This window comes from Mesocricetus auratus, unplaced genomic scaffold, assembly GCF_017639785.1.
Source record: "Mesocricetus auratus isolate SY011 unplaced genomic scaffold, BCM_Maur_2.0 Super-Scaffold_100676, whole genome shotgun sequence".
Taxonomy (NCBI): Eukaryota; Metazoa; Chordata; class Mammalia; order Rodentia; family Cricetidae; genus Mesocricetus; species Mesocricetus auratus.
In genome coordinates, this window is record NW_024429266.1 from 106,074,016 (window position 1) to 106,101,116 (window position 27,101).

General features: G+C 45.8%; 1 protein-coding gene across 2 annotated transcripts in view; it reads right to left on the reverse strand.

Annotated features, from left to right (window-relative positions):
• Nub1 (negative regulator of ubiquitin like proteins 1) overlaps positions 1–27,101 on the reverse strand; it is a 30,767-nt gene that overhangs the window by 1,573 nt on the left and 2,093 nt on the right. For both annotated transcript variants that reach the window (XM_005087231.4, XM_013126120.3), the window contains exons 2-14: positions 25,594–25,711; positions 20,053–20,220; positions 17,390–17,448; positions 16,534–16,604; positions 13,843–14,025; positions 13,601–13,689; positions 12,143–12,249; positions 7,719–7,902; positions 7,021–7,128; positions 6,119–6,271; positions 2,461–2,607; positions 989–1,084; positions 36–213 (exon numbers count right to left, since the gene is read on the reverse strand). In XM_005087231.4, coding sequence (XP_005087288.2) covers positions 36–213; positions 989–1,084; positions 2,461–2,607; positions 6,119–6,271; positions 7,021–7,128; positions 7,719–7,902; positions 12,143–12,249; positions 13,601–13,689; positions 13,843–14,025; positions 16,534–16,604; positions 17,390–17,448; positions 20,053–20,220; positions 25,594–25,711 — 1,661 coding nt within the window. The remainder of the gene's footprint in view (positions 1–35; positions 214–988; positions 1,085–2,460; positions 2,608–6,118; positions 6,272–7,020; positions 7,129–7,718; positions 7,903–12,142; positions 12,250–13,600; positions 13,690–13,842; positions 14,026–16,533; positions 16,605–17,389; positions 17,449–20,052; positions 20,221–25,593; positions 25,712–27,101) is intronic.

The following is a 27,101-nucleotide window of genomic DNA, read 5'->3' on the forward strand; positions in this document are numbered from 1 at the left end:
GCAGCCATCAGTGAGGCATCAGACCTCAGACCTACCTGCAGAGTCAGACGGGGATGTGGATGGAGTGGAGGAGGAGTCCTCTCCTGAGAACTGCAGGTCAGGAGGAAGGCTTCCTCCATGGTGGGCAAGGGTCTGAGCTGCCAGCTGGACATTGCCTCCAAACACCCTGAGTGCAGCTTCAGCCACCATTGTGTCAAAGCCCATGTACACCAGCTAGGAGAGACCACAGGGTCAGGACTGCGACCATGAGCTCAGCTTACTGTCATGTGGACCACCACACCCATGCTCTGGTCACCTTGCAGCACAGCTAAGACAACTTTGCTTCTTGGGTAAGTATAATTAAGAATGCTGCATGCATGCATGCATCCTTTGGCCTTTCTGGCAAGTCCCTTTTCAGCCCCAGAAGACACCAGACCATGCAGAAAGGGCTCTAAAGACCTGACTTCAGCAGGGCTGGGCACTCACTCAGGACTGGCCACCTTGGTGCTGAAAGCAAGTGCCATGAAAGTGTCTGCGTACCATGGGTAGAGTGGGACACGCTAAAGTGTGGGGAAGTCTCCTGAGTTTCACGGAACACAGTGAGAGCCTGTCGGTCACAGGCAGAGACAGGGCTGATATAAACAGTGGAGAATGGGAAAGAGGCAACTGAGAGTGTGGGTAAAGCGTGCCTCCTGCTGCAGGCCATCTCCTTGTTGCCTTCAAGGCACAATCTCATCATGTAGTCCTGGAACTCACTCTGTAGACCAGGCTGGCCTCGAACTCAAAGACCACCCGCCTCTGCCTCCAGGTGCACCACCATGCCCATCCCCTTTCCCTCCTACAGAAGCACCCCTCACTCAGAGCCCTCTACCCACATCCACCCCACTACATATCCTAGGTCCTTCTGGGATGGCAGGCCTTGCTTAAAGCCTGGGAGCACACGTCATCCTGTCCTCCTCCTCCTCATCCTAGCCAGCACTGCCCAGGGTAAGATACACCTGTCACTCACTTGGTCGATGCTTTCCCGGGAAGGACTTGCTTGACGGCCATTGTTTTCAGGGTCTGAATCCTGTAACCACCACATGTGGGGGTTACTGAGGAGAATCTGAAAGCACAAGGACATCATTTATTCACACTAACTACCAGCCATGCAGACCACATCTCACATGCAGGCCCACAGCCCACACCTATCTACTTGAGGGACAAATGAGTATATGGTGTCACAGTGGGCTGTGCAGAGTACCCTGAAGCAGGAAAGGGGACTCCTGGCTGGCCAGTGAGTTCAGGAATCCTGATTCTACCTTCCCAGTATGAGCATGTGCCCCACCACACCTGGCATTTTTACTTGGGCTCTGGGGATCTAAGTTAAGTTTTTATAACTGACATCTCCCCAGCTGCACGAGCTACTTAAACTGCTTCACTGGTTTCTTCTGTCGGCTAGACTTTCTTGTGCTTTTCATATTTGTATAATACAAAACCTTGAACTCCACATTCAAATTACATCCGAATTTCAGATACATATATGAACTGGGCACGGTGGCGCACATCTTTAACCCCAGCACTCGGGAGGCAGAGGCAGGCAGATTTCTGAGTTTGATGCCAGCCTGGTCTACAGAGCGAGTTCCAGGATATAGGCGCGCGCTCGCGTTCACACACACACACACACGCGCGCGCGCACACGCACACAGTGGGGGGCTTTCTAAAGCAGAGGATAGGAAAAATGATGGGTGCAGGTGGGTTGTTGCCTGTAGCACACAGTGACCTTGTCCCTGTCTATCTGTCCAGACCCATCACCAGCTCTATATTCTCGGCCCAAGAGCTCCTATCCAGAGGACAACTCCCAGGACCAGCTTCTGCCCTGCCCCCGTCATTCATCTCTGTATCACAGATCTGTGGCCCCTGAGGGCAGCACCTAAGAGCAGTACCTGAGAACTGTACCTCTTGACCAAGACAGGTCAAGGTACTGCTACGCTGTTACTTTGGGTATTTCTCTAAAAAGACCCTTTGCCAAGAGGTACCACAAAAAATAAAAACAGGTATAAAAACAAAGTTTAGCCGAGCGGTGGTGGCACACGCCTTTAATTCAAGCAGTCAGGAGACAGAGGCAGATGGATGTCTGTGAGTTCAAGGCCAGCCTGGTCTACAGAGTGAGTTCCAGGACAGGTTCCAAAGCTACACAGAGAAACCCTGTCTCAAAAATCCAAAACAACAAAAACAAAAACAAACCCAGATATAAAAACAAAAGTTTATTCAAAAATTTACACTGAAATGTGACCAATCCCTTCAAGTTAGACAGCACAGAGTTAGACTGTGCCTTGGGCCATCATTCTGGTTCTGCAGGAGGACAGCAAAACTGACAGCACTCACAGCCTCATCTACACAAAGACTCAGGAGGGGAGTGCACAAGGCTGTGGGAGTAGAGTCAACCCAGAGGAGGCCAGTGGGGTGCAGCCAGCTGCTCATTAAGTCCGGAAGTGTTACCTTCAGGGCATCGTCCAGGTTGCCTCTGGCCTGGTGAAGGGCCTGTTTGGCGGCATGTGTGGAGTAGCCCATTCCTCTCAAAGCGTTGAGATTTTCCAGGCGGCGTCTCCTCTTCTCCTTCTCCTCCTTCTTTATTTGGGCCAGTTCCTTTAGGAAAACAAGTCCCTCTGAGTTAGGGTTGGAGGTGGAGCAGGAATCTGGGGTTCTGCAGGGTATCTCAAGATCTCAGGACTGGTGAACTACCAAACAAGGAACCTCTACCTATTCCTGCTGAGAAAAGTGGCAAGAGGCACAGGGACAGGGTTAGGTTTGGGCTCTGAGGTCAGGAGTGCAAACACAGAATCAGCCCAGCACCTCATGAAGCCAGCACCCAGCATAAGAATACGCAGGTTCTTAGGTGCTGCAGTGTTGGAGGTCCCACAGGTAAGCAGCTCCAATATCATGGCAGAAGAGCTTCCTGTCAGGGTGGAAGGTCACCTACCTGGGGATTCATATCAAGGACTAGGAACATCACTTAGGGGTAGAGTGGTTGCCTGGCTCTATCCCTAACATCTGTAAAAAGAAAGACTTGTTCTATTTAGTTCTGTGACAAATTTAGAGCTGCAGGAATTGAGACAGCAACTCCCACCTCACACTTTGAGCTCCCACAGGAGTGCCTCTTATGTGGCACACCACGAGTGTCTTCTCAACATCTCCTGCCCACCAGCTCCCAGATGTGAGCTGAAAGGTCTCAGCCCACAGCAGCGTCAGGGAGGCACCCAGGGCAGCTGGCTCATCAGCAGGAAGCACAGGAACTGGAGGGATTCAGGGTGTGATCAGATGACACCCAGGGGAGGGACAGAGACAGAAGCAGGTCCTTGGCAGCGTGAGTGACCACCAACTCACTGAACCCACCTTTTGTAATGTGAGGTTTTACTCCTTTGACTTTTTACCTTTTTTGGCTTCTTCTGGGGGGCCCACCACCCAGCTCCCAAATAATTCACACAGGGAGGCTTATTTCTTAGTTATGAATGTCTGGCTTGTTTCTAGCCAGTATTTTATCTTAAATTATTCTGTTTACCTTTTTTCTCTGAACTTTTTTATCATTCTTATTTCTGTATATCTTACTTTCTTTCTTATTCTGTGGCTGGCTGGCTGGCTGGCTGGCCCCTGACGTCTTCCTCTCTTTCTTTTCTCTCTCCTTCTATTTATTCTCTCTGCCTGCCAGCCCCACCTATCCTTGCTCCTGCCTCACTATTGGCCGTTCAGCTCTTTATTAGGACCACCAGGTGTTTTAGACAGGCACAGTAACACAGCTTCACAGAGTTAAACAAATGCAGTATAAGCAAAAGCCACATAACCTTAAAATAATCACTCTCTCCAGGGCTTTTTCTCTGAAGATCACAACATAATTCAGAAGCACATATATGTATGACATGTATGTGTTTGCACACATACATGTATACACGCTCATTTATATTTGTGGTGCTAGGGCTCAGTGTCTTATGTAACCCAACAATTCTGAAATGTTTTTTATTAAATCTTAGTGGGTTTGTGTGTGTGTGTGTGTGTGTGTGTGTGTGTATGTGTGAGTGTGTGTGTGTATGTGTGAGTGTGTGTGTGTGTGTGTGTGTGTGTGTGTGTACAACCCTTAGAAGTCAGTTCTCTTCTACCACATGGGCCCAGAGGATAAAACTTAGATCATCGGGCTTGACAGCAAGCTTACACTGATGCTGTCCCCTCACTGGCCCTCCCTACTGTCCTTTCAAAGGCAGTCTCTGAACCACAGACACCTCACTGTAAATGAGAACCACCTTTGCCAGTGGCATCACAAGAACCATGTGTACAACCGAATCATGCCACCACTTGAGAATGACTTATGAACTACAAAGCATTACATCATATTCTCAAAGAACTCACTTGACAACCGAGGCTTTCCACTCAACTGTGCTGGTGGCGAGCAGTAGGAAGGTGGGAATGCTATGTCAGCAAGCATGCTTCCTGCTGTGCTCAACTAGACAGTGCACAGCGTCAGCTTCGCCTGACCAGTCCCTGACTCCTCAGCAAGTCCCAGGGACCATGACGAGAATAGCAGCCAGGGATGACTGCTGTGGAAGGGGGCTTTTGAACAGCCCTGCTGACAGTCACCACACAACTAACCCATGGCCCTGCTGACAGTCACCACACAACTAACCCATGGCCCTGCTGACAGTCACCACACAACTAACCCATGGCCCTGCTGACAGTCATCACACAACTAACCCATGGGCCCGCACCCACAGTGACTGCTGTAGTCTGTCCCTTCTGTGGCCCATGGGCTGCTGTGCTTCAGGGTCACCTGGAAACAGGATCCACACAAGAAGAGTGTCTGGCTGGAAAGCCCTGGGAGACTGCCAGCTATCACCAGCTCTCTCTGAACTTCGGGTCCTCTGCTGTACAACAGGGTATGACAGGGTCCCTCCCTTCCAACTCTAGAATTCTAAAGCTTTGTTTTATGAGCTTGTTAAATGACTGCAGCTTCTAAGACCTTGTTTCTATGATCTGACATGTTTCAAGGCAAGAAGGCAATCCTAAACTACCACAGTGGCCTCACAGGCTGTGTGTAGTCACCTTTGAATAACTTCCAGAAATACAATATGGTATCGCACGACATCCTGAGAGAAGACTGCTGGCTTCACCTGCTACTGTGACAGGAAGCTGCCCCGGTTCAAAACTGATGTGATTAAGACAATCTGTCGGGGATGCATGCAGCTCTGTTGGTAGACACTTGCTTGCCAGAAGTCCAAGGTTACCCTTGGCTTTATAGTAAGCTTGAGGCCAACCTACACCACATGAGAACCTGTCTCCAAAACAAAACAAAAAAAAAAAAAAAGGAAGGAAGGAAGGAGGGAAGGAGGGAGGGAGGGAAGGAAGGAAGGAAGAAAGGAGGAAGGAAGGGAGAAAGGGAAGGCAGGAAGGAAGGAAGGAAGGAGGAAGGGAGAAAGAGAAGGAAGGAAGGAGGAAAGGAGGGAGGGAGGAAGGCAGGAAGGAAGGAGGAAGAGAGGGAGGGAAGAAGGAAGGAGGGAAAGAGGGAGGGAAGGAAGGAGGAAATGAGGGAGGAAGGAAGGCAGACAGGATGGAAGGAGAGAGGAAGGAAGGCAGGATAGAAGAAGGAAGGAAGGCAGGATGGAAGGAAGGAGGAAGGCAGGAAGGAAGACAGGAAGAAAGGCAAGCAGGAAGGAAGGAAGAAAGGCAGGCAGGAAGGAAGGAAGGAAGGAAGGAAGGCAGGAAAGCAGGAAGGAAGGGAGGAAGGAAGGAAGAAGGGAGGAAGGAAGGAAAGAGGAAGAAGGAAGGAAAGCAGGAAGGAGGGAGGAAGAAGGAAGGGAGGGAGGAAGGCAAGAAGGAAGGGAGTAAGGAAGAAGGAAGGAAGGAAGAAGGAAGGAAGGAGGAAGGAAGGAAGGAAGGAAGGGGAGGGAGGGAGGAAGGAAGGGAGGAAGGGAGGAAGGGAGGAAGGAAGAAGGAAGGAAGAAGGAAGGATGGACAGACATATTCTGGCCCCCGGCCCGGATCTGAGTCCCTTCTTGTTCACACCTTTTCACCTCTTCAGTCTTTTCCTACCCAGTTCAGAAAAAAAGTTGCACTGTTTTTCTTAACCTTTTCAAAGGGTCCAAGCCTCATGAGTGCCGAAGTGAAAACTTACCTCTCTGCGGTTGGAAATGTGAGTGGCTGCATGGTCCACATTCCCATCACAAGCCCGCAGACCAAGCCGGGCTTCCTGGGCAGTGAACCCCAACTGCAGCAAGTTGTGAACTTTTGACGGATCGATGTACAGCTCTTTAAAGAGCTGGCGTGCCTACAAACAGGAAGCGACAGAAGACTCACACAACAGTAGCAACTTAGCGAGGCTGAAACCCTGAAATCAGGCCACCAATGCAAGTTACTGCATGTGAGACTGTGACGAAGTAAGCTTATCTAACCTATCTACTACCAGGAATGAAAACAGATAACACTAGCTCTGCCTGCATAACAAGCCGAGCGTAAGCAGGCAGGCTGAGTGTTGCAGGCGTGCCAGAGCGAATACATTCTTGGGTTTAGCTGGCAGCAGTAGTGCATGCCTGTAATCCCAGCAATCAGGAGGCGAAGGCCATCTGGGTAGAGAGCAAGACCCTATCTCAAACCAAAGGGGAAAAATTGACGAGTCTGAGCTGTAGCATCTGTCACTCTCCCCTGCAGCTGAGCTGGCCGGGCGGTCTCTGTGTCAACTGCACAGTCTCTTCTTCATGTAAAGGTCTGCTCTGACCCCTGGCCCTCTCTGCTGGAGGCACAGGCACCAGCAGGAACAGTAGGAGCCAAGACCTGCAGAACTCTGGCCTGGCCTGCTCACCTCAAGACGTTAGATAGCAGGGCAGAAACTTCACTCAATTAAAGCCACTGTCATTTAGAAGTGTCCTTAGTGTAGCATCTTGCCTGAACCCACACAGATACAGGTGTTCATGCTGTACATGAAGGAGAGGATGGGAGGGAGGTTCAGGGCCCTGATGGGTCACTCTGAGCATGAGTCACCGAGGCGCGGGTTCGGGCAGCCCCAGTGGCCTTTCTTACCTTGTTGAGATACTCCCGAGCCTCCTCTCCATTTCCACTGTGATAGTTTCGAATCCCCTGAAGCAAGTAGAGCCTTAAAAACAGCACTTTCTCTTTCCCACAATTTCCCTAAAGTTATTGGGAGAAAAAGAATAAGCTGTCTCATTTCCAACTGAAGGATAGCACTCTCACAGCTGTAACTGTCCCTCTCTCCACAGGATCAAAGTGGCAGCACTGGAATGTCCAGGGCATCATGGCTGTCATTGGGAACATTCCCAACCAGTGCCTTCCACATGGAAGGAACCAGCCAGAACACCTGTCCCCACTGCTACAAGCCACAAATAAGCACTGGTTCTCTCCTGGTCAGTGACTGACAGTAGGGGTCCATAATTAGTAAACTGACTTTAAGAGCCACCATAGAAGCAGCGAGACTAAGCTGCACAGTGGTGTGTCCCTGTAATCCCAGCACTCTGGAGGCTGAAGCAAGAGGATTAAAAGTTCAGGGACAGCTTGGGCCACATGAGACTGTTTCAAATCAAACCAATAAAATAAACCCCAGCCAGACTTATGAAACACTTAATACATGCTAAAGTCTTGGTTTAGAAATAGGTATTTTACACTGCTGCCCAGATGAATCACCTCTGGCAGCAATTCCCACATCTGGACAGGAACAGATGTGCCCCTAAGTGGGCTCGAGAAAGACAATCAGAGTCACGTACTTTTATGTGGACCAGTCTCTGGTGGTTCTCTCCATAACAGTTTTTAAAGCACTTCTGGGCCAAGTTCAGCTTCTTCTCTGCATCATCGAGGCACTCCAGTTGTTCCAGGCGGAAATAGCACCACACGATGTCCAGCTGGAGAACCGCATAGTTGTCCACAGTGTCCAGCAGCTCTTTGCACTCACTGCAAGAGAAGGAACCCATCAATGAAGAGCCCTTCAGTCCTTTTGGGTCCCCAGAAAGCTTTTCAGCTCTTGCTCCATTTCTAGGATTAACTAATGGGACCTTTATATACAATATGAATCCTCTGAATATAGAAAGAGAAATTAGGGTTCTCAACAGCAGCACTGTAGCATCTGGCCCAGGACATAGTGGCTTCCTATCTCGGCTGTGAATTACAATTACCAAGACACAGGAGTCTTTTTCTTTGGGGATACTGATGCTGAGGCTCTAATTAGGGCAAAAGTCACAATGTTCTCCACACCAGGAGCTGGAGTCCTATCACTAAAACTTCCCTGGGAAAGTCTAACATGCACAGAAGGTTGACATATGACTTTAAAGACACCCCAAGCCCCCAACTTCCTGAAAATGCCTCAGCTGATGACAGCTATGACAACACAGTCATGCCCATGAACTTTCTTGTTGGGGAAAACAGTCTGGGAAATACCAGGCTAACTGCCAGGCTGACTCCTGAGGGCCCATGGATAGGCTGAGCCAGACACAGGGAAAGGAATGGAGACACTGCTATGAACTATTTATTTGTACTTAAAGTTGTGTTAATACTCAATGCATAGTGGAAAACATCACAACTACACAGTTCACACAGATAACGCCAAAGCTTCACCCATCTGCTTCCAATAGGTGCTGTTAAATATGAGCTTCCCGCCTTGGCCATTGATATGTGCTCAGCCAGGAGCCCAATCAAATGGATTTTGTCATCAGCCCATGAAATTGTACACAGTCTAGTTGGGGCAAGAACACACATAACAGTGTTTTTGCATGCTTTCTTTCCTGCCTCTTTTAATATTCCTATTCAAAAACAAAAACCCAAAAACATATCAAAGCCCAGGTCTTCTATTAGAGGGCTATGCTTTATTCTATTAGTTTCAAGAAATCAAGCTGGGCATGGTAGCACACACCTTTATTTCCAGCACGCAGAGGCAGAGGCAGAGGATCACTCAGTGTGGGTGCTGGGAACTGAACCTGGGTCCTTTGTTGGGGCAGTCAGTGTTCTTAACCACTGAACCATCTTTCCAGCTCAGTAGAATTTCTTTATGTTGTCCTAGTAAGTATAAGTAATCTGTAAAGAGAATTAACTTCAAGAATGATAAGCTAAACTTAAGTATCTTTTTCCAACAAAAGTTGGCTAAAAGGTCATTCTTTGTTTTATTATTGCTTTTTAGGAAGAAGACTGCCATGTGCCTTGGTATAGCTTCCAATGCCTCTGCCCACCTCTTAACAATCTGTTATGCCACGTTAGAAGACTTCTACTGCCCTTTCCTCACATTTACTACTCTTCTTTCCTGCCACACTTATCCTGCACTCCACGCTCTTCCCTTGTGGACACGATCTACTTTATATCTTTGGTTTCAATGAGGGTCTTCTGCATATCTCCCACTGTCTCACCTGCTCATGCTATTGCTTCAGTGTCCTTGGCGACTAATTCTAGCTTCTGTGTTGCTTCTGGAGCTGCCTGATTCCCTTCTTCATTTCACTGCGGGCTATAGATTTGTACACGGGCACTGTTTGTTTTAATTACTAAATGTTGAGTCTCGTTAGGGATGCATTAGTGTTATGTGAAAACAGTAACCAAAGCCTGCTGTTCACGGAAAGCTTTGAGGCTAGGCTGGGTGGGACCACAGCCACCTTCTGGGCTCCTGCTGAGACAATACCCTTCCAAAAGCACCATGCGCTGCCCCATGAGCACACAGTTCTCTATTCCTTTTGGTGGGACATCAACTGCTCCTGATCCTCAGTGGGTACCAAGGTTGTACCTGCTACTTCTAAGTGTTCTCCATCCAGAAGTGGGTGGTTTCTTTCCATGTGTATGCTGGTTACCTCACTCCATGGAGACTCAAGAGAAACCTCAGGCACTTATAGGCCTCCTTGACTGCTTGGATCCCTAACTCTACCTCAACTCAGGTGATGCCCTGCCTGTCTTTGCTTGCCCTGAACTGCTGGGAAGCTGCTGATTTCTTCATTTTGCCAGGTCCTTCGCGTGACAGAGTAAATCCTGTCCTGCTGCTCTATGCTGGCTGAAAACAAAACTCTCATGTTTAGTTTCAAGCAGGAAAAGAGGTTTCTGGAACAGTTCAGTGGTAAGCAGCACCACACAGGCACGCGCCCACAAGGAAAAGGGGGCTTCCCTTACATACTAGCCACTGCACAAAAGATGAGTAAAAGGTCAGGAAAGAAAATGGAATGCCACCGCCAGGGTTTCCTCCATCAGCACTGGAGCTCTGCTACAGCTGGCATCCTTCATGAAGAAGAGATCTCCCACAAGGATGCAGATAAGCTGACAGAAGAAAGACAACTTTCTGCCATTCTATCTGCACTGTTCCCCAGGGGCCATGTAGAACAGCTTGGGCATAAGCATGGTTACACTAGAACTGAGGAAACTTTACAGGTGGCGCCTGGTGGAAATGTTTTATGTCTTTATGAGGTGTCCTTGAGGGGAACTGTGAGAGGTCGGTCTTTCTCTGAGATGAACAGCTCAGTTCCTCAGCCACCCACAGACTTGCCCCATAAAGCAGTAGAGACAGAAGAACATGGCAAAGCAAGGGGGCCGAGAGGCTGCAGGCCTAACCCTAACACCACGAGCCAGTAACCCTTGCTCTTTATATGCTGGTCACGTTGTGCAAGTGTGTCATAAAGGGAAGATGACTCTATACACTTGAAAGGCACTAATGGTTACTATTCTTTATGCCTGCTACTCAGTGACATGTTGGTATATCATGGTATAACATGGTTGTTTTTAACGAGGGATCTGAAATCTGAAAATCGTCTAAGTGATTTGTCCAGGGAGAAAAGGTTGAAAGGGCTCACAGAGAAGAATCAAGACCAACTACTTCTTAATGCCCACTAAAGCCAAACTATGAGCCTGTGTAAGTTCACTGGAGCAGTCTTTCCCTCCACACACATTTGAAATCTTCTCTACTATGCAGACGTGAAAACTTCTCTCAATTTTAAGGACTCAGCATAGTCTCCAGCATTTGCATCAGAAGAGAAGAAGCAGATGAAGCAACAGAGACAGGCAAGGCAAGACCCCAGAGCCCAGACCACCTTCTCATTCCTCCCAGCCTCGCCCCACCTCCTTCAAACACCTGCAACAATAAGTCTCCTCTTTGTATAAGTTATCTTGAGGTTTACACATTTAAGATCCAGCAACACTGACCTTTGCAGCAGGGAAACTGTCATAAACATCTGTGTTCATTTCTTGACATGTGCATGACTGTCATGGGAATTCACCAAACAGAAAGTCCACACTGAGGCTGTTTACTCTTGACCATTTCCCAAAGCCAGCTTTATCTCTTTCAAGCATCTAGCATGCCCGGATAACATTCTCTAAGCACCATTTCCACAAAAAGGGACTGGGAATCTTGGGAAACTGCAGAGACTACCAGCAACAGAGCAAAAGGACACCAGGGCCAGCCAAAGATGGAGAATCTAAACACAGATATATGAAGCACATCAGATTAGATGTGCTAAAGCCCATGTTTAAAAACGTGTGTGTGTGTGTGTGTGTGTGTGTGTGTGTGTGTGTGTGTGTGTGTGTGTGTGTGTGTGTGTGTGTGTATCCACTCCCCTGGAGACAAGTGCCTGCAGGGTAGCTTAGACTGGACTATAACTTATGCCTCAACCTCTCAAGTACTGAGACAGTAGGAATTCACTCCTGGCTTCACCAGTCAATATTGATGAATTAAAAAAAAAAAGCAAACCTCAGTTTGATAACCTTTGAGGAACAACAAAATCTGAAAACTACAAAATAAGGCAAAAGGAGCCAGGCTTTCTTCCTATGAACACTGCACCTCAGCATAAATGACAGCTCATGAGGCAAAACACTCTTTTTCAGAGAAACCCAGCTGTGACTGCAGAAGAGCAACAGCGTCGCAGTTTTCAGTGCGGCTCATCACCATTTGCGCCCACACCACTTGGAAGAAGAAGGGAGGCAACAGTGTGATGGACAGCTCTGGTGGCAGCATACTTGGGGCACAGAGCCTGTATCTATATACTGGGTGAAAATGAATGGCCGAGTGGAGGAGTCAGTTAGAAATACAAAGGAGGACACACCCACAAACAAGTGTGTGCCTTAGCTCCTCATTCCCAGCAAACCACTGTGCGGTGAAAATCGGTCTGAAGTTACAGGCAGGAACAACCTGGGCCTCCCCCTTACACTAGCAGCTGTTGAATACAAAGGTACCTACCAGAAATACCTGTCAGCATCCAGAAGGCATGGCAAGGCTATGCCATACTCTTTTCTCTTCAGGAAAGCTCTGCCCTTCTCATGGTATCCCATAGCTAACATAAGGGCCTAGGAAAAAATGTGGAATTTTAAAAACAGCTTTCAAACAAAATTAGAAAAGCATTAATAAAACAAATTAAAAATCACATTACGCCGTGCATGCCTTTAATCCCAGCACTCAGGAGGCAGAGATAGGCAGATCTCTGTGAGTTCGAGGCCAGCCTGGTCTCCAGAGCGAGTTCCAGGACAGCCTCCAAAACAATACAGAGAAACCCTGTCTCGAAAAACCAAAAAAAAAAAAAAAAAAAAAAAATCACATTACTTCTAGTGAAAAATAAGGCAAAAAACAATTAATTGTTATAATTAGAGCTTTCTCTCACTGAAGCCATGTAGCTAGACTGTCAATTTGGGTGACATCATGAGCAGCATCAACTCCTCACTTTTATTAGGGTATTTTTGTTGTTGTTTTTACCACCTGCTGGTCTAGATCTAGTTCTAGTTTCCCACAAGACTGGACATGATGAGCAGCAGCTGTTACGGCCTTTCTAAGGAGTATGCAGGTGTGGCAGTGAGAAGCTAAAGCAGGATGACCGTCAGGTAGAGGCCAGCCTGAGCTACGCAGCAAGACTGTCCAAATAAGTAACTGAGCACACCACACACTCATGTTTGGTTGTGGTTTTGTTTTTGATTTGGGGTCTCCAGTGTCACTCTCCCGTTCTCCACCTCCACAAGCAGTATCACTACACAAAATTAACGTTTTTACATTTATTTGTATTTGTGAGAGAGACAGAGAGTGTGTGGGTGTGTGTGTGTACATGTGTGTGCGTGCACACATGCACATTTGTGTCATAGCACATGTGTGGAGGTCACAGGACAGCTTTCAGGAGTCTTCTTACTAACATGTCAGTTCTTGAGATGGAACTTGGGTTGTTATGCTAGACAGCAAGCACCTTCCCCTGCTAAGCCATCTGGAGCCCTCCAAATCCATTTTCTTATTATGTATACAGTGCTCTGCCTGACCTCATTACGGATGGTTGTGAGCCACCATGTGGTTGCTGGGATTGAACTCAGGACCTCTGGAAGAGCAGCCAGTGCTCTTAACTGCTGAGTGACCTCTTGAGCTTCACATATCCATTTTCAAAAGGTAACAATAGCTTAGACTGTGTACTAAAGGAGGGTTTGCTTCTCAGTCTCTCCAGTTGACTACCCAGCTCTTAATTCTTAATTTTAAACAGATTAATTCAAATAGTGAAGCCTACCCCAAACTGTCATTTAAATACCAAAAAGATACAAGCAAAACAAAAACCCTCAAATGAACTCGATCCCTAGTCAGAACTCTTCATTCTAAGAGGCTTCTGGGACTGACTCCGCCCGTCTGGTTGCTCTGACAACCCAGCAAGCCTCCCATGTCTGTACTTACTTTCCTTTCAGTAGGAGGAATTCTGATTGACCTGCCCGTCTGGTTTGCAATGTCTAAGTAAGGCATTGTTTCCGGATCCACCATCTCCGCTGCAACAAAGCCATAGGAGTCTCATTAATTCACAGTCCAGTGACAGTGACAACATTTGAGATACCATACTATGGAGAACTCCATGAGAAGCATGGTACTCTATCTGTGAGCTGTCTCGATGGGGGGAGGTGAAAAGTCAAAATTCTGTGTACCTCTCTCTGCCAGGATCTCCAATCCCCTTTTGGTTCTCTGAATGCGTTTCTCCTTCAGTTCAGCCTCATTCTGCTCCTCTTCCTCTACCTGGAAGTTTCTCCTCACATCCTCTTCAGACTGTTTCAGCTCAAGCACCATCGCCTTTACATTGTGAGTCACTCCTTGTTCTTCGAGCGTTTTCCCTGGGAACAGCAGAATTGCCTGTCACACAAGCTTCCTGGGCAAGATTCCTACAGTAAATGGAGTTCTTTTTATTAATTAATTGATTGACTGATTTACTTTTGAGTGCGTATGTGTGCATGCATGTATGTGCATGTATGCATGTGTCTGTCTGTATACAACTTGTAGGAGCCACTTTTCTGCTTCTATCATTTGGAATCCCAGGACCAGACTCAAGTATCAGGCTGTGTAGCCAGTGTTGTTTACCCACTGAGCACTTCACCAGCCTGGAAAACGAAATTCTAAACCTGCATTCACACTTGTAGAACAGTAGGCCACATTCACTCTTTCTTACTTTCTCTCTCTTCACCCCACTGAGTAAATAACTTGATAGCACTATGCCAGGCAGCATAAAAGGAAAACCAAAGTGTAGCCAATATACAAACTTTTCTGGCCTCTAGTTGAGAAATAACTAGCTCAAGAAGTCACAGTGCAGTGTCAACAGTGAGACCAGCTCTGGTTATGGTGAAGCAGAGGCCATAGGTGCCTGACTTCCACCCCATGGACCTAACTCAGCTTCTGCTTTTCTAGGATGCAGTTTCCTCTTGCAATGAGTAGAAATAAAGGCAAGAACAGAAGAAACCCACAAAACAGAACAAGAGGGAAGAACCAGTCCAGTGAATAGGTTAACCAAACACTACAGACAAACCTAGTAAAAATGATGTTGAGGGCAGACAGGTGGCTCAGTGGTTAAAAGCAACAGCTGCTCTTCCAGAGGTCCTGAGTTCAATTCCCAGCACCCACATGGCTCAGAACCGTCTGTGATGGACCTGATGCCCTCGTCTGTCCTGCAGATCTACAAGGAGGACAGAGCACTCATATACATAAATAAATAATCCTTAAAAATAGTTTTAAAAACATGATGTTGAAATACACATACACAAAAGAAAAAGGTATGTCCACACAGACGGACACTGACATCTTCCTTTAACCCTGAAAGCTGAGATCAGCTTGGGTTTCCTTCCTGAGTCACGTACAAACAGCTGTGGGTGTTGTATGAGAGCTCCGTCCTTTCTGCACTCCTATTCTTTGCACTCCTCTGCAGTGTTCCTCTTCTTGTGTTTCTTGTTCAGAAATGACAGCCATCCCAACATTCAAATACAAAAATCAAGATCCACCTGGGAAAGGAGGTGGCAAGAGGGAAAGTCACCTGACTACTATCCTGGAACTCACAAAGCCCACCTGACTAGATTTTTGTGAAAGGTGGGTGTGAAGGTCATTGGTCATCATCTGTGTCTTCCTTAACAGCTGCTTCACATTATTCTTTTCAGTTTTTTTAGACTTATTTTACTTGGTGTCTATGAATATTTTGCCTGCATGTGTATAGGTATGCCACACATGTGCCATTGGATGTCCTGGAACCGGGGCTATTGATGATTAAGAGCACCATATGGGTGCTAGAAATACAAACTGAGTGCTCAGCTGGGCGGTGGTGGCATAAGCATTTAATCCCAGCACTCGGGAGGCAGACGTGGGTGGATTTCTGTGAGTTCAAGGCCAGCCTGATCTACAGATTGAGTCCCAGGACAGCCAGGGCTACACAGAGGAATCCTGTCTTGAAAAGTGAAAGAGAAAGAGAGTGAGAGGGAGAAAGAGAAAGAGAGAGAGAGAGAGAGAAAGAGAGAGAGAGGTGAAACTTAGGATTTCCCTGAAGATCCATGAGACCTGGTGGACCACCAGGGCTGCTAAAGAGATAATGTATCATGTATCTCTGGTTCTGTTCATGCCTCCTGCAGACTGCAGCCGGGGTCTGTGAATCACACTGCCCCATGTGCCACTCTGCATTATCAGTAACTCCCATTTCTCTGGGGACAAACTCCATTCTCAGCAGTACTCAACATCTTGGGAAGATGCTTGTCACATGGGGCTTTTGTGATGGGGGACTGTCTTGCATTCAGCAGTCACTGATTTTGACTCAGTAAATGATAGGAGTACAGCTCCCACCTCCCAATTAATTATAATCAAAATTGTCTCCTCACAAAGTCAACTGTCCCCTGGATGGTGAAATTGTCTTCCCTGGCTGAGACTCACTACTAAGAAGACTTGCATGGTCCATTTACTCTTCACATTCAGAAAGGTCTCTACCCCACACACAGTTTCCTTGGCTGTTAGTAGTGTAATAACGTGGCCTTGTCCATCTGTCTCTCTCATGGTCATTTGTCTTCCCATAAAGAGAACTATTGAGTAACCCAGATCCTCCTCTCAGCACAGACTTCCATTCTGGGATATTCTATGTGGCTGAAATAAATGTCTTTCTTCCCCACTAGCCAGAGCAGGACTGTGAATATTTATAGTAATGTCCTTTTCTGCTTTACATTTTCATTATGGTAAACTTTTAACATAATTGACTTTGGATAATAAATGCAACATGGCCAGGAAGTTTTCAATAGAGGAAAAGCAAGAAAAAAATTACAAAAAATGGAAAGTCACTACTTATATATACATCAGATACATTCTTTGCTATGACATACCTAGTTGAAGTTGTTTCTTATTTATTACGATCTTGATATAATTTTCTTGAAATCCAAAAGTTTCAGCTATTCTATAAAACAAACACAGTGTAAGGTGCAAAAAAGAAATCTGTTATTTGTTACCTTCTATGAAGACCTGGGTCATGATGGCCACTTTGCCACTTTATATCTTTTTACTTAGAAACACCCAGGCTATGCACCCATTGACCTGTAAACATGACTTTTCAATAAAGTTGGAAGCTGTGAGTCAAGCCCTTTCTAAACTTGTTTCCGAGTTGAGGACCACAGGGCTGTGCATCTGAGTAATACTCCCCCAGCATCCTCTGAGAACCCTGTAACTAGAGCTGTCCTACACCACTGTCTACTTGTGGGTATTGAATGAGTGATGCTTCCTCATTCTCCAGCATCCCTGATGGAAGCTAAAGACATGAGACAATCAGCTGAAGAACACTTGGGTTGGCTGGCCTTTGCTGGAGGTCACAGCGAGCAATTAGTGCTAAAAAAAGAATGGAATTATAAAACATGTTCTGCTCAGTGCAAAGATGGCTCCTGCTTCCATTCCTCAGTCACTCACTCAGGTACAAGTTGGGTACTTCCTCTGTGGGCCCCAAGCTGCAACCCTCTGAAAGCTGCACTGTATCCAAGAAGCTCCCATGAGCAGGTCTCACTCAGGCAGTCATGCTGCCTCTTATCTAGCAGTGTGAACCCAGCATGACCTCTTTCTTGTCCCACCTGTCAGGTTTCATTTCTTCAGCGATAGGGGGCTGGCTCCCTCGCTTACAAGACAGCTTGAGAGCATTCAATGAACCAGGGTAAGAGGGGCAGACCTGTTGGGAGACAGAACTCAGATACTCACTTAGACCTCAGGTCTCTACCAGTGACATGTAACCGGGTCTCCAATAAACTTTTCTTGTCCTGTTGGTAAGAGACAAAACAAAATGTCCCTGAGTGTGACACTTCTTTGAACTGCTACCCTGTATGTGAGGTTGTAAGGTACTGTGAGAGGAGGTAAACTCTGGTTTCTACTTAAGGACAAATCACTGCCTGGAAAGAGAAGCATGTTGAACACAGTCCAGCACAGACTGACAAGAGTGACCTGAGTGTCCCTTGAGTGCAATAGGTAGGGCTGTCCAGTGGAACTTGTCACATGACCAGCCACTCTTATTATCAAAGTTCATGACACTGGAGGGGTGGCTCTGTGGTAAGAGCATATACTTCTTTTTCAGAGGACCCAAGCTCACTTCCCAACATCTACTTGGGCAGCTCACACCGACTGTAATCCAGCCCCAAGAATCAAATTTAATTTACTCTTGGCCTCTGGGGGCACTTTGTTTACATGTACAAACCCAGAGACACATACTCACATATAATTAAAAATAAAAATAAAATCTTAAGACAAGGAAATGTTTAATGGAATTTCTGAACATTCCCCACTTAGCACCTGCCCTATACCCATCCCTCTTCTTCCCAGCCTTACAACCATTTATTTTCTGTGCACAAGGTTGTCTGTTTTGGACTCTTCACTGAAGCAGACCATATAGCATCAGGCCTTTTCTGCACCTTTCTGAGGTTTACTCATATTACAGTCTATTAGTGTTGTGCTGTGTATCTGTACCACCAGCTGTCTTCTGTGGCGTGGGTATATGTGTTTATCCACACATCCACTGATGGCAGTTAGGCTGTCTCCATCTTAGCCATCGTGAGTGGTGCTACTGGGAATGCTCGCCAGTCAGTTTATTCTTATATTTCATGTGTGGTAGTGGTACCTGTTATTGTGAGTGTGCATGTGTGATGTGTATGAAATCCAGAGGCTGATGACAGATGTCTTGATTACCTTCCTTCCCTTTCTTTTCTTTCTTTTTTTTTCCTCCCAAATGGAGTCTCTCATTGATTCACTGGCTAATGAGCTTTAGGGATCCATCCACATTCCTGTACGCCTATACCTACCCATCCAGGGGTAGGGTAACAGGAACCCTTACACCTGGCTTTTTATATGGATTCTAGGGATCTGAACTTAGGTCTTCATGTTTGCATGGCAGGTACTTTTACTAACATGAACCATCTCTCCAGTACAAATAAACGTATTCTGCTTTTTCCTGCCTTTGAAAAAAAGTGTGTGTGTGTGTGTGTGTGTGTGTGTGTGTGTGTGTGTGTGTGTTATGATGGGGCAAAGGGGACATATGGGTGTGCCATGGCATACCTGTGAAGATCAAAGGACAGCGTTGTGGTATCGGTTCTCTCCTGCCTTTACGTGGATACTGGGGAATCCCAATGACATCAACAGGCTTTTTGGCAAGCACCTCACCTGCCCACATACCCACTTTCACTTCTGAGAATATACAACATTGTTTGGTTCTGAGAAGACTGCAAAGTGCTTGCCATAAAAGCATAGTGACAAACACTGTCTGAGGATGAGGCCCTGCGACAGGACACTACCCAAGGGTAGGTTCAGCCCTGTCCAGCACTTAGCCGACTGCCCTCCACCCATCAGAATAGGAAGGATGGACTTCTGCAGGGTGTCCTACTAAATAGGGCTCTAAAACTGCTGTCTGCTTTGACTTCTTAAAACTTATTTCCCTTCACGTTTATTTCACATGTACAGGTGTTTCCCTGCATGTGTGTCTGTGCATCATGTGTGTATAACACCTAAGGAAGCTAGAAGGGGGCATGGACCACCCTGGGACTAGAGTTAAAGATGGCTGTGAGCTGTACTGTGGGTGTTGAGAACTGAACCTGGGTCTTCTGGAAGAACAGCTAGTGTTCTTAACCTCTGAGACATCTCTCCAGCCCTACTTCTCAGTATCTGTAATCATTAAACTAGAAAGGGTACAAACTTAACACACAGCTCTGTACATGAGGGTGTTTTTCTTAATTTTTAAAACTACATTTACTTATGCAGCCCTGTCACGCCATGGAGCATTTGTGATCATAAGACTACTTGCAGGAGTCAGTTCTACTACATTTGGGCTCTGAGGAACACGCCCGTCGTTAGGCTTAATGACAAGAGCCTTTACTTGCTAAGCCATTTTACTGGCTCATGGGACACTGTTTTTGTTTTTCAAGACATGTTTTCCATGTATCCTGGACGAGCCTTGAACTCGCAATGCAGCTGAGGATAACTTTGAACTCCAGGATCCTCCTGCGTCAGCCTTCCAGGTGCTGAGATTACAGTGTGCACAACCATGCCCCACTTCTGGGATTACGTTTGGAAGAACAAGCCTACCTTAAACGTGCCTGGATACATCTGCATCATCACCATTCGACACCTAGAGTTCCTTAAGCGCTCTGCTTGTAGAGTTACAAAAACAACAGCTCACTGGGCATTTGGCACATACCTCTAATCCTAGTACTTGGGAGACAGAGACAGTAAGTAGGCTCTGGGAGTTCAGAGTCAGCCTGGTATGTATATGAAGTTCCAGGATAGCAGGACCACACAGAAAGACCCTGTCTCAAAAAACCAAACCAACAAACCAACAACTTGATTACAGCACTCAATATGCACTGGACAGAGTAACTCACTTTCCTGAGTCTTGGAGGCAGAAACACCTCAATTGTGGCGATCCCAGTTGCTCGGTAGTGTTCATTTCCTGTGCCTCGCTCAATTGCTTTGCAACGGATTTCCTCGATTATGTTTTCCACTTCATTCTCACAGCACTCTAGCCGGTCAGAGTACTTCTTAACAAGGTCCTAGGAGGACAAACCAGAGACTGCAGCTCAGCAGAGTTCCAGAGGAAAAACACTGGGAGAAAAAAATCCCCAAAGCAACACGACTCTGACAAGTGAGGCCCCACTAAACTGAGATTCAACCTTGGCTCTCAGGGAGGGCTCAGGGAGAAATTAAAGCATTCACAAATAGTGAAAATAGGCTCAGAAGGCAAAGTGAGAGTAACTGGGACAATTCCAGGGGACAGAAAGGAGGACTGAGACCCTTGTGACCTTAATACATTAAGGAAATATTTTAAAGATCAGTGAACTAGGGCCATTGAGATGTACCTGCAGCCAAGCCTGACGCCTCAAGTTCAGTCTCTGGGCCTACATGATGGAGAGAGCCAAGTCCCTCACTGACTTCTCACCTCCATAAAGTGCCATGTGCACACACGCGCGCACACTCTCTCTCTCTCTCACACACACAACTATTTTTTTAAGTTGTGGAGGCTGGAGATGGCTCAGTGATTAAGTGAATTGTTGCTTACAGAAGACCTGGGTTTGGTTCCTAACACCCACATAGTAGTTCACCACCATCTGTAACTCCAGTTCCAGGGAATCCAAAGTCTTCCTCTTTCTGACTTTCAAGGGTACCAATCACACATGTGGTGCATATATGCATTAAAAGTATGCACACGTAAAATAAATATAAAAACTTTTAAAAACAGTGAACTATTCATTGTTATTGGATGGGAAAAATTTAAAACAAAAAATTCTAATTTTTCAAACTGTGTGAGATCAAGACAGAATAAACAACCTTTTTTATTTGGTTGTCAGTTTTTTTTGGTTTTGCTTTGGTTTTTTAAATATTTATTTATTATGTATACACTGTTCTGCCTGCATGTATCCCAGAAGAGACGGTTGTGAGCCATCACATGGTTATGTGGTTGCTGGGAATTGAATTCAGTGCTTTTGGAAGACCAGCTAGTGTTCTTAACCATCTCTCTAGCCCCTTGGTTTTGGGGTGTGTGTGTGTGTACTTATAATACATTTAAAATAGTCACTAGAAGATGGGAAGCATATATCAATATCAATGATATTTACTATATTTTTAAAATATATTCTTTGAGATAGGTCAGCCTAGAATGACCCTGAACTTCTCAACTTCCCGCCTCCTGTGTGCTAAACATCTACCACCCTGAGTGCTAAGACTGCAGGCATGTCTACCATATCTAGTTTATAAAACTATCTTCTTTGTATTTCTGTATTTAAGACTACTCATGTGCTATATAACTATGCTTTGATCAATGATGGACCAAACATAAATCAGTCACCTCTTAAGATAAAATACACAGTGAAATTAAAAAAAAAATTCTTTCTGCCGGGTGTTGGTGGCGCACGCCTTTAATCCCAGCACTCGGGAGGCAGAGGCAGGCGGATCTCTGTGAGTTCGAGACCAGCCTGGACTACCAAGCGAGTTCCAGGACAGCCTCCAAAGCCACAGAGAAACCCTGTCTCGAAAAACCAAAAAAAAAAAAAAAAATTCTTTCTACCCAGTGATGAAGGGGCTGTTTTAAAGGTCTATTTTCACTATTCATATGTGTATGTGTCCATGCATATGTAGGTGTCTGTGCAGACCAGAAGAGGGCAAGAAATCCCCTGGAGCTGGAATTATAGGCAGTTGTGAGCCTCTTGATGTGGGTGCTGGGGATTGAACTGTGTTCCTCTGCAAGCCTCTTAACTGCTGAATCATCTCTCCAGACCTGGAAGTAACCATTTTAATGTCCTTGTTGCCTGTCCTGTGAAGCACAGCACACACACTCGTGCACGGCATGTACTGATTCATAATGAGAGCAAATGAATGCAAACTAGCCCTGGTTAGGTTAGTGTGCTCCAACTTTTCTAAAACTATAAATGGAGTTCTAGATTGATCTATGTAATAAAAACCCAGAGTCATATATAAAGGAAAACGCTCAGAGATCAGAGAGAAGGAGCAAGCCACAGCCACATCTTACCTCCTTAGTGTCTCAGCACACAGGTAGAACAAGTTACTGTTTCTCCCTGTTTATATCCAGTTTCTGCCCAGCAATCTCACTTCCTGTGTGTCTGTACAGACCTCCAGATCTCTCTGGTTAGGTTAGCTAGTGGTAAACTCCAGTCTCTGACCTTCAGACAGGTTTTATTTGTACAAGCAAGATATCACCATATAAAACAGTTTACGTGAAGTAATGTGGAAGCCAGCAGTGACCTCAGACTCCTAAAAATCACTAGCCAGGTATGAACCAAACTCACATCTTAGGCATATCACCCAACCACACATCTCTTCATCCAGTGGTGAAGGCATGACTGTGTACAAGCTAAGTGTCCTTGAACTGGTGATCCTTTTGCCTCAGCCACCAGAGTTCTGGGATTTCTAATGTGTACAAATAGGCTCAGCTCTATTTATTTTGAGCCCAGAAATACATATCATTTTTATCACTACAAAACAGAAATTTTGAAAAATAAAAAACTTTCAGAGCCCGAAGGATGGCCACCAAGGCTGAGGACCTTTCCATCTCCAGAGTCCACCTGGAGAAGGAGAAAACTGACTCCTGCAGGTTGTCCTCCAGACTCCCGTGTACACGACTCACCCAAAAATAAATAAATGTAGAAAGAATCACTTTTAAAAATTCTAATGACCCCTGAGCATGGTAGAGCACCCCTGCAATCTGAGCACTCAGGAGGCAGAGAAGGAAAATCAGGAGTCCAAGGTCCTAAGGGGTTTGAGGCCAGTCCAGGTTGTATGAAAATTGTTTTCAAAAGCCAAAACAAGTTGAGTGTTGGTGGCTCACGCCTGTAATCCCAGCACCTGGAAGGCAGAGGCAGGTGGATCTGAGTTGGAGGCTAGCCTGTTCTATAGCATGAGTTCCAGGACAGCCAAGGCTACACAGAGAAACTGTGTCTTGAAAAACAAACAAATCAAAAAGCCAAAACAGAACACCAAAACAACCTACCTGCCAACCAATACCCTAATTACCTAGGAAGAATATTTTTCTCTCCTGACAGCAGGTATCTCAGCTAGGATTTCTTTTCTTTTCTTTTTTCTTTTTCTCTGTGGTTTTGGAGGCTATCCTGGAACTAGCTCTTGTAGACCAGGCTGCCTCTGCCTCCCAAGTGCTGGGATTAAAGGCGAGTGCCACCACCACCCGGCTGTGAAGAGTCACAATGACCATGGCAATCTTACAAAGGAAAACATTTAACTGAGGTGGCAGCTTACAGTTCAGAGGTTCAGTCCATTATCATCATGGCAGGCAGTATGGTGCCGGCTACATCTTGATGAGAAGACAACAGGAAGTGACTGTGACACTGAGCAAAGCTTAAGCCAGACAGACCTCAAAGCCCGCCCCCAGTGACACACTTCCTCCAACAAGCTCCCATGTACTGCAACAAGGTAACTCCCAACGGTGCCACTCCCTACGAGCTTATAGGGGCCAATTACATTCTGACTACCACAGCTGGTAATTCTGAAATTAACTCAGCCAACAGTTCCACTTGCCCCTGATACTCACTACCTAGGCTTCGACTCCACAGGTCTCAGGGTACACCCTCATGTCTGGCACCAGGTGCCAAGCATGCAGTCTCCAGGTTACTTTCACTGACTGGCTACCAAGTACAGGGTTCTCATGTTTGACAATTTGCTACAATGACTCAGAACTCAGGACAAGTTCTGGGAGGCTAGTTTCCCACAAATGCTACAAGAGAACAGAGATTGGAGGGACAATGTGAGGCCTGCAAGGGTCCTGGGAGCAGTCCCTGCCTCAAACAGTGAGCTACTGTCCCAGCTCCTGGGCTTTAGAGCAGGAATCTTGAGAGCCCCTCATTTACATATCTGTAATGGAGGCCTGCTATCAGGCTTGATGACTAAATCCCAGGCCACTGGTGATGAAAGTCACAATTAGTCCCTCCCCCCTGTGGCTAGAGGGTGAAACACAAAGTGTCAAGCTTCTCATCAAGGCTTCTTCTTTCTTCCCTCCCCCAAGCCACTAGGGCACCATGCTTCATTAGGCTAGGAACTGTAGATAAGGTCAGCGTCTTCATTATGTCTCACTAGTTCTCAAGTCAAGACACCATAGCAAGCAAGTTCAGATGGCATTAAAAACACCACATACGTGCCAAGGTTTGAGTATCTTCCAAAGGCTCTGTGTGAAAGGCTCAATACCCAGGGTGGCACTATTGGCAGGTGGTAGGAAGGTCCCTGAGGGTAAGGCCAGCAAGGGATTTATGGGAGCCAACTGTTCACATCCTTCCTTTTCAATTTCCTGGTTCAGGTGAGAAGTCTCCTTTACCGCTGGGAATGCTGAGGTGTGTGGTTGGGTGGTCTGCCTGAGATGTGAGGTTGGCTCACACCTCTCTGATCAGTGATTTGCAGGAGTCTGAGGTTGCTGCTGGCTTCCACACTACTTCACAGTAAAGCATTTTAGAAAAGTTGGAGCACACTAACCTAACCAGGGCTAGTTTGCAGTCATTTGTTCTCATTATGAATCATTACATGCCGTGCACGAGTGCGTGTGCTGTGCTTCACAGGACAGGCGGCACAGCCCCGTCTTTGCCCCGAGGTTTGTCATAATGTGCCACCCTTGACAAAGTTCCAAGGCTTCAGGATCACTCAAGCTTGAGGAACTTTCAAAACCATGAACTGAAATAACCTTTTTGTCTTTATAACTTCATTTGCCCAGCTACTTCATTATGGTTAAGGTGACTAATGTAATGACTGGAGAATCAGGTAACATTCTCATAAGAATGAAATGCCGGGCTGGAGAGATGGCTCAGAGGTTAAGAGCACTGACTGCTCTTCCAGAGATCCTGAGTTCAATTCCTAGCAACCACATGGTGGCTCACAACCATCTACAATTCAATTTGGTGCCCTCTTCTGGCTTGTAGGCAGAACACTGTATATGTAATAAATAAATAAATCTTAAAAAAAAAAAGAATGAAATGCCAGTAATAGGACTGGGGGTGCCGGTTGGTGGTAGGTAAGGAGCTTGCCTAGCATGTGTGAAGCTCTGGGTTCTACTTTTAGTGCCCAAAAAAATTTTTTTTTAAATTTTTTTATTTTTTTGGTTTTTCGAGGCAGGGTTTCTCCGTGGTTTTGGAGGCTGTCCTGGAACTCGCTCTTGTAGACCAGACTGGTCTCGAACTCACAGAGATTCACCTGCCTCTGCCTCCCAAGTGCTGGGATTAAAGGCGTGCGACACCACAGCCCGGCAAAAATTAAATCTTTAAAAATTAAATTTAAATTAAATTTGTTCATTACTAAAGGTTTTGGTACTTCTAAAAATTTTCACAACTGTGCCTATAATTTCTGGGAACTTCAGAATAGTATTTACTAAAGAAGTTATGACACTGCAAAAGATTTATATATTAAAAGAAAAATACCTTTAAGGCCAAACCAACTTCTTTATTTTCATCAGTATATGGAGGTTTCCAAAGTTGAATTCTGTCTTCCCTTAGAAACTGGGTCAATTTTGCTTGAAGATATTTCTTCTGCGCCATCCTTGAAAGTAAAACTGTAAATCAATAAATCACATCACATTTTTAAATGCTTTACATATTACCTAATCCACAGAGGTGTTCTACACAGTTAATGGAGTTCCCCTCTGTGCCTGTCTGTTTAACCTAAGCTACTGTATCTAATTGTATGTAAGCCAATATAAAATGTTTCTTTTGTTGTTGTTGTCCTTTTGTTTTATTTTGCTTTGTTTTGTTTTCCCCGTAAGAGTTTCTCTGTGTTGTAGCCCTGTCTGTCCTGGAACTCAATTTGAAGATCACCAGCCAATAGCTCTAGGCTGGGACTAAAGGCATACGTTACTACACTCAGCTTAAAATGTCTATTTCAAACTTACTAATATGTAGCAAGGAGTAGTTTACACTCCTGTTTTCTATCCAAGGAGCGAACAAGCCAGGATTTTACACACACTAGGCCTGTGCCCTACACTACATTTCTTACCCTGTTGTTATTCTCAGAAAGACAAAGAAAGAGACTGGCCAGACAGCTCAAGGGTTAGGGCACTGGCTGCTCTTCCAGAGGACCTGGGTTTGGTTCCCAGAACCCACAACCATTTGTAACTTTAGTTCCAGGGGATTGAAGGACCTTTTCTGGAATACAGACATACATACACGCATAACCACATACACATTAAAAAAAGATATTATTTTAAGTAACCCAATATATAGCTTGTAAATTTTCTCACACTTTGGCTGCTTTAACTCAAAACCAAAGACTAAGCATTGTGGTAATTAAGCACAAAGAAAAGCTAGTTTGAACTGTGAACTACCAATAATAAATGTTTATATAGCTGAACTCTGGAAACTAAAGAGTCAGCTAGGTGTGGTGATCTTTAAGATCTTGGGAAGTGGAGGCAATGGGAGTTCTCAAAAAAAAATTTAAAAATTACAACACTACACTATTTCTCTTTTTGTTGTTTTATTCTTGTTTTGAGACAAGGTCTTACTCTGTAGCCCAGGCTGCCCTGGATGACCGGCATGCGCCATCATACCTGGCTCACAAAGTTTGTTGTTTTTGTTTTCACTGGCACTTTTGAGAGTACAATAGCACATCCACATCTATTATTCAATCTAACAGTGGCTAGATCATTTTACAACTGGGAAACCCAGGCCCTAGGTTTGTAAAACCACAACATGAACTAGTGCCAGAACTGGCATGGGACATCTGCCTTCAAAAATGGACTCTGTACTTTGTCTCCCAAGCCCTTGCTGCATGCTCTTGGCATGCAACTTCTCTTCTCTACATAGGAGGGAGCTATGGCGGCATCTCACCCCAGCACAGCTATTCCAAGGGGTGGGTGAGCTGCTGAGAGCTGGCAGCTGCTGGGAAGTGTAGTCAAGTGTTTCAAGGTTTGCCAAATCAAACAAAGGAGGAAGTT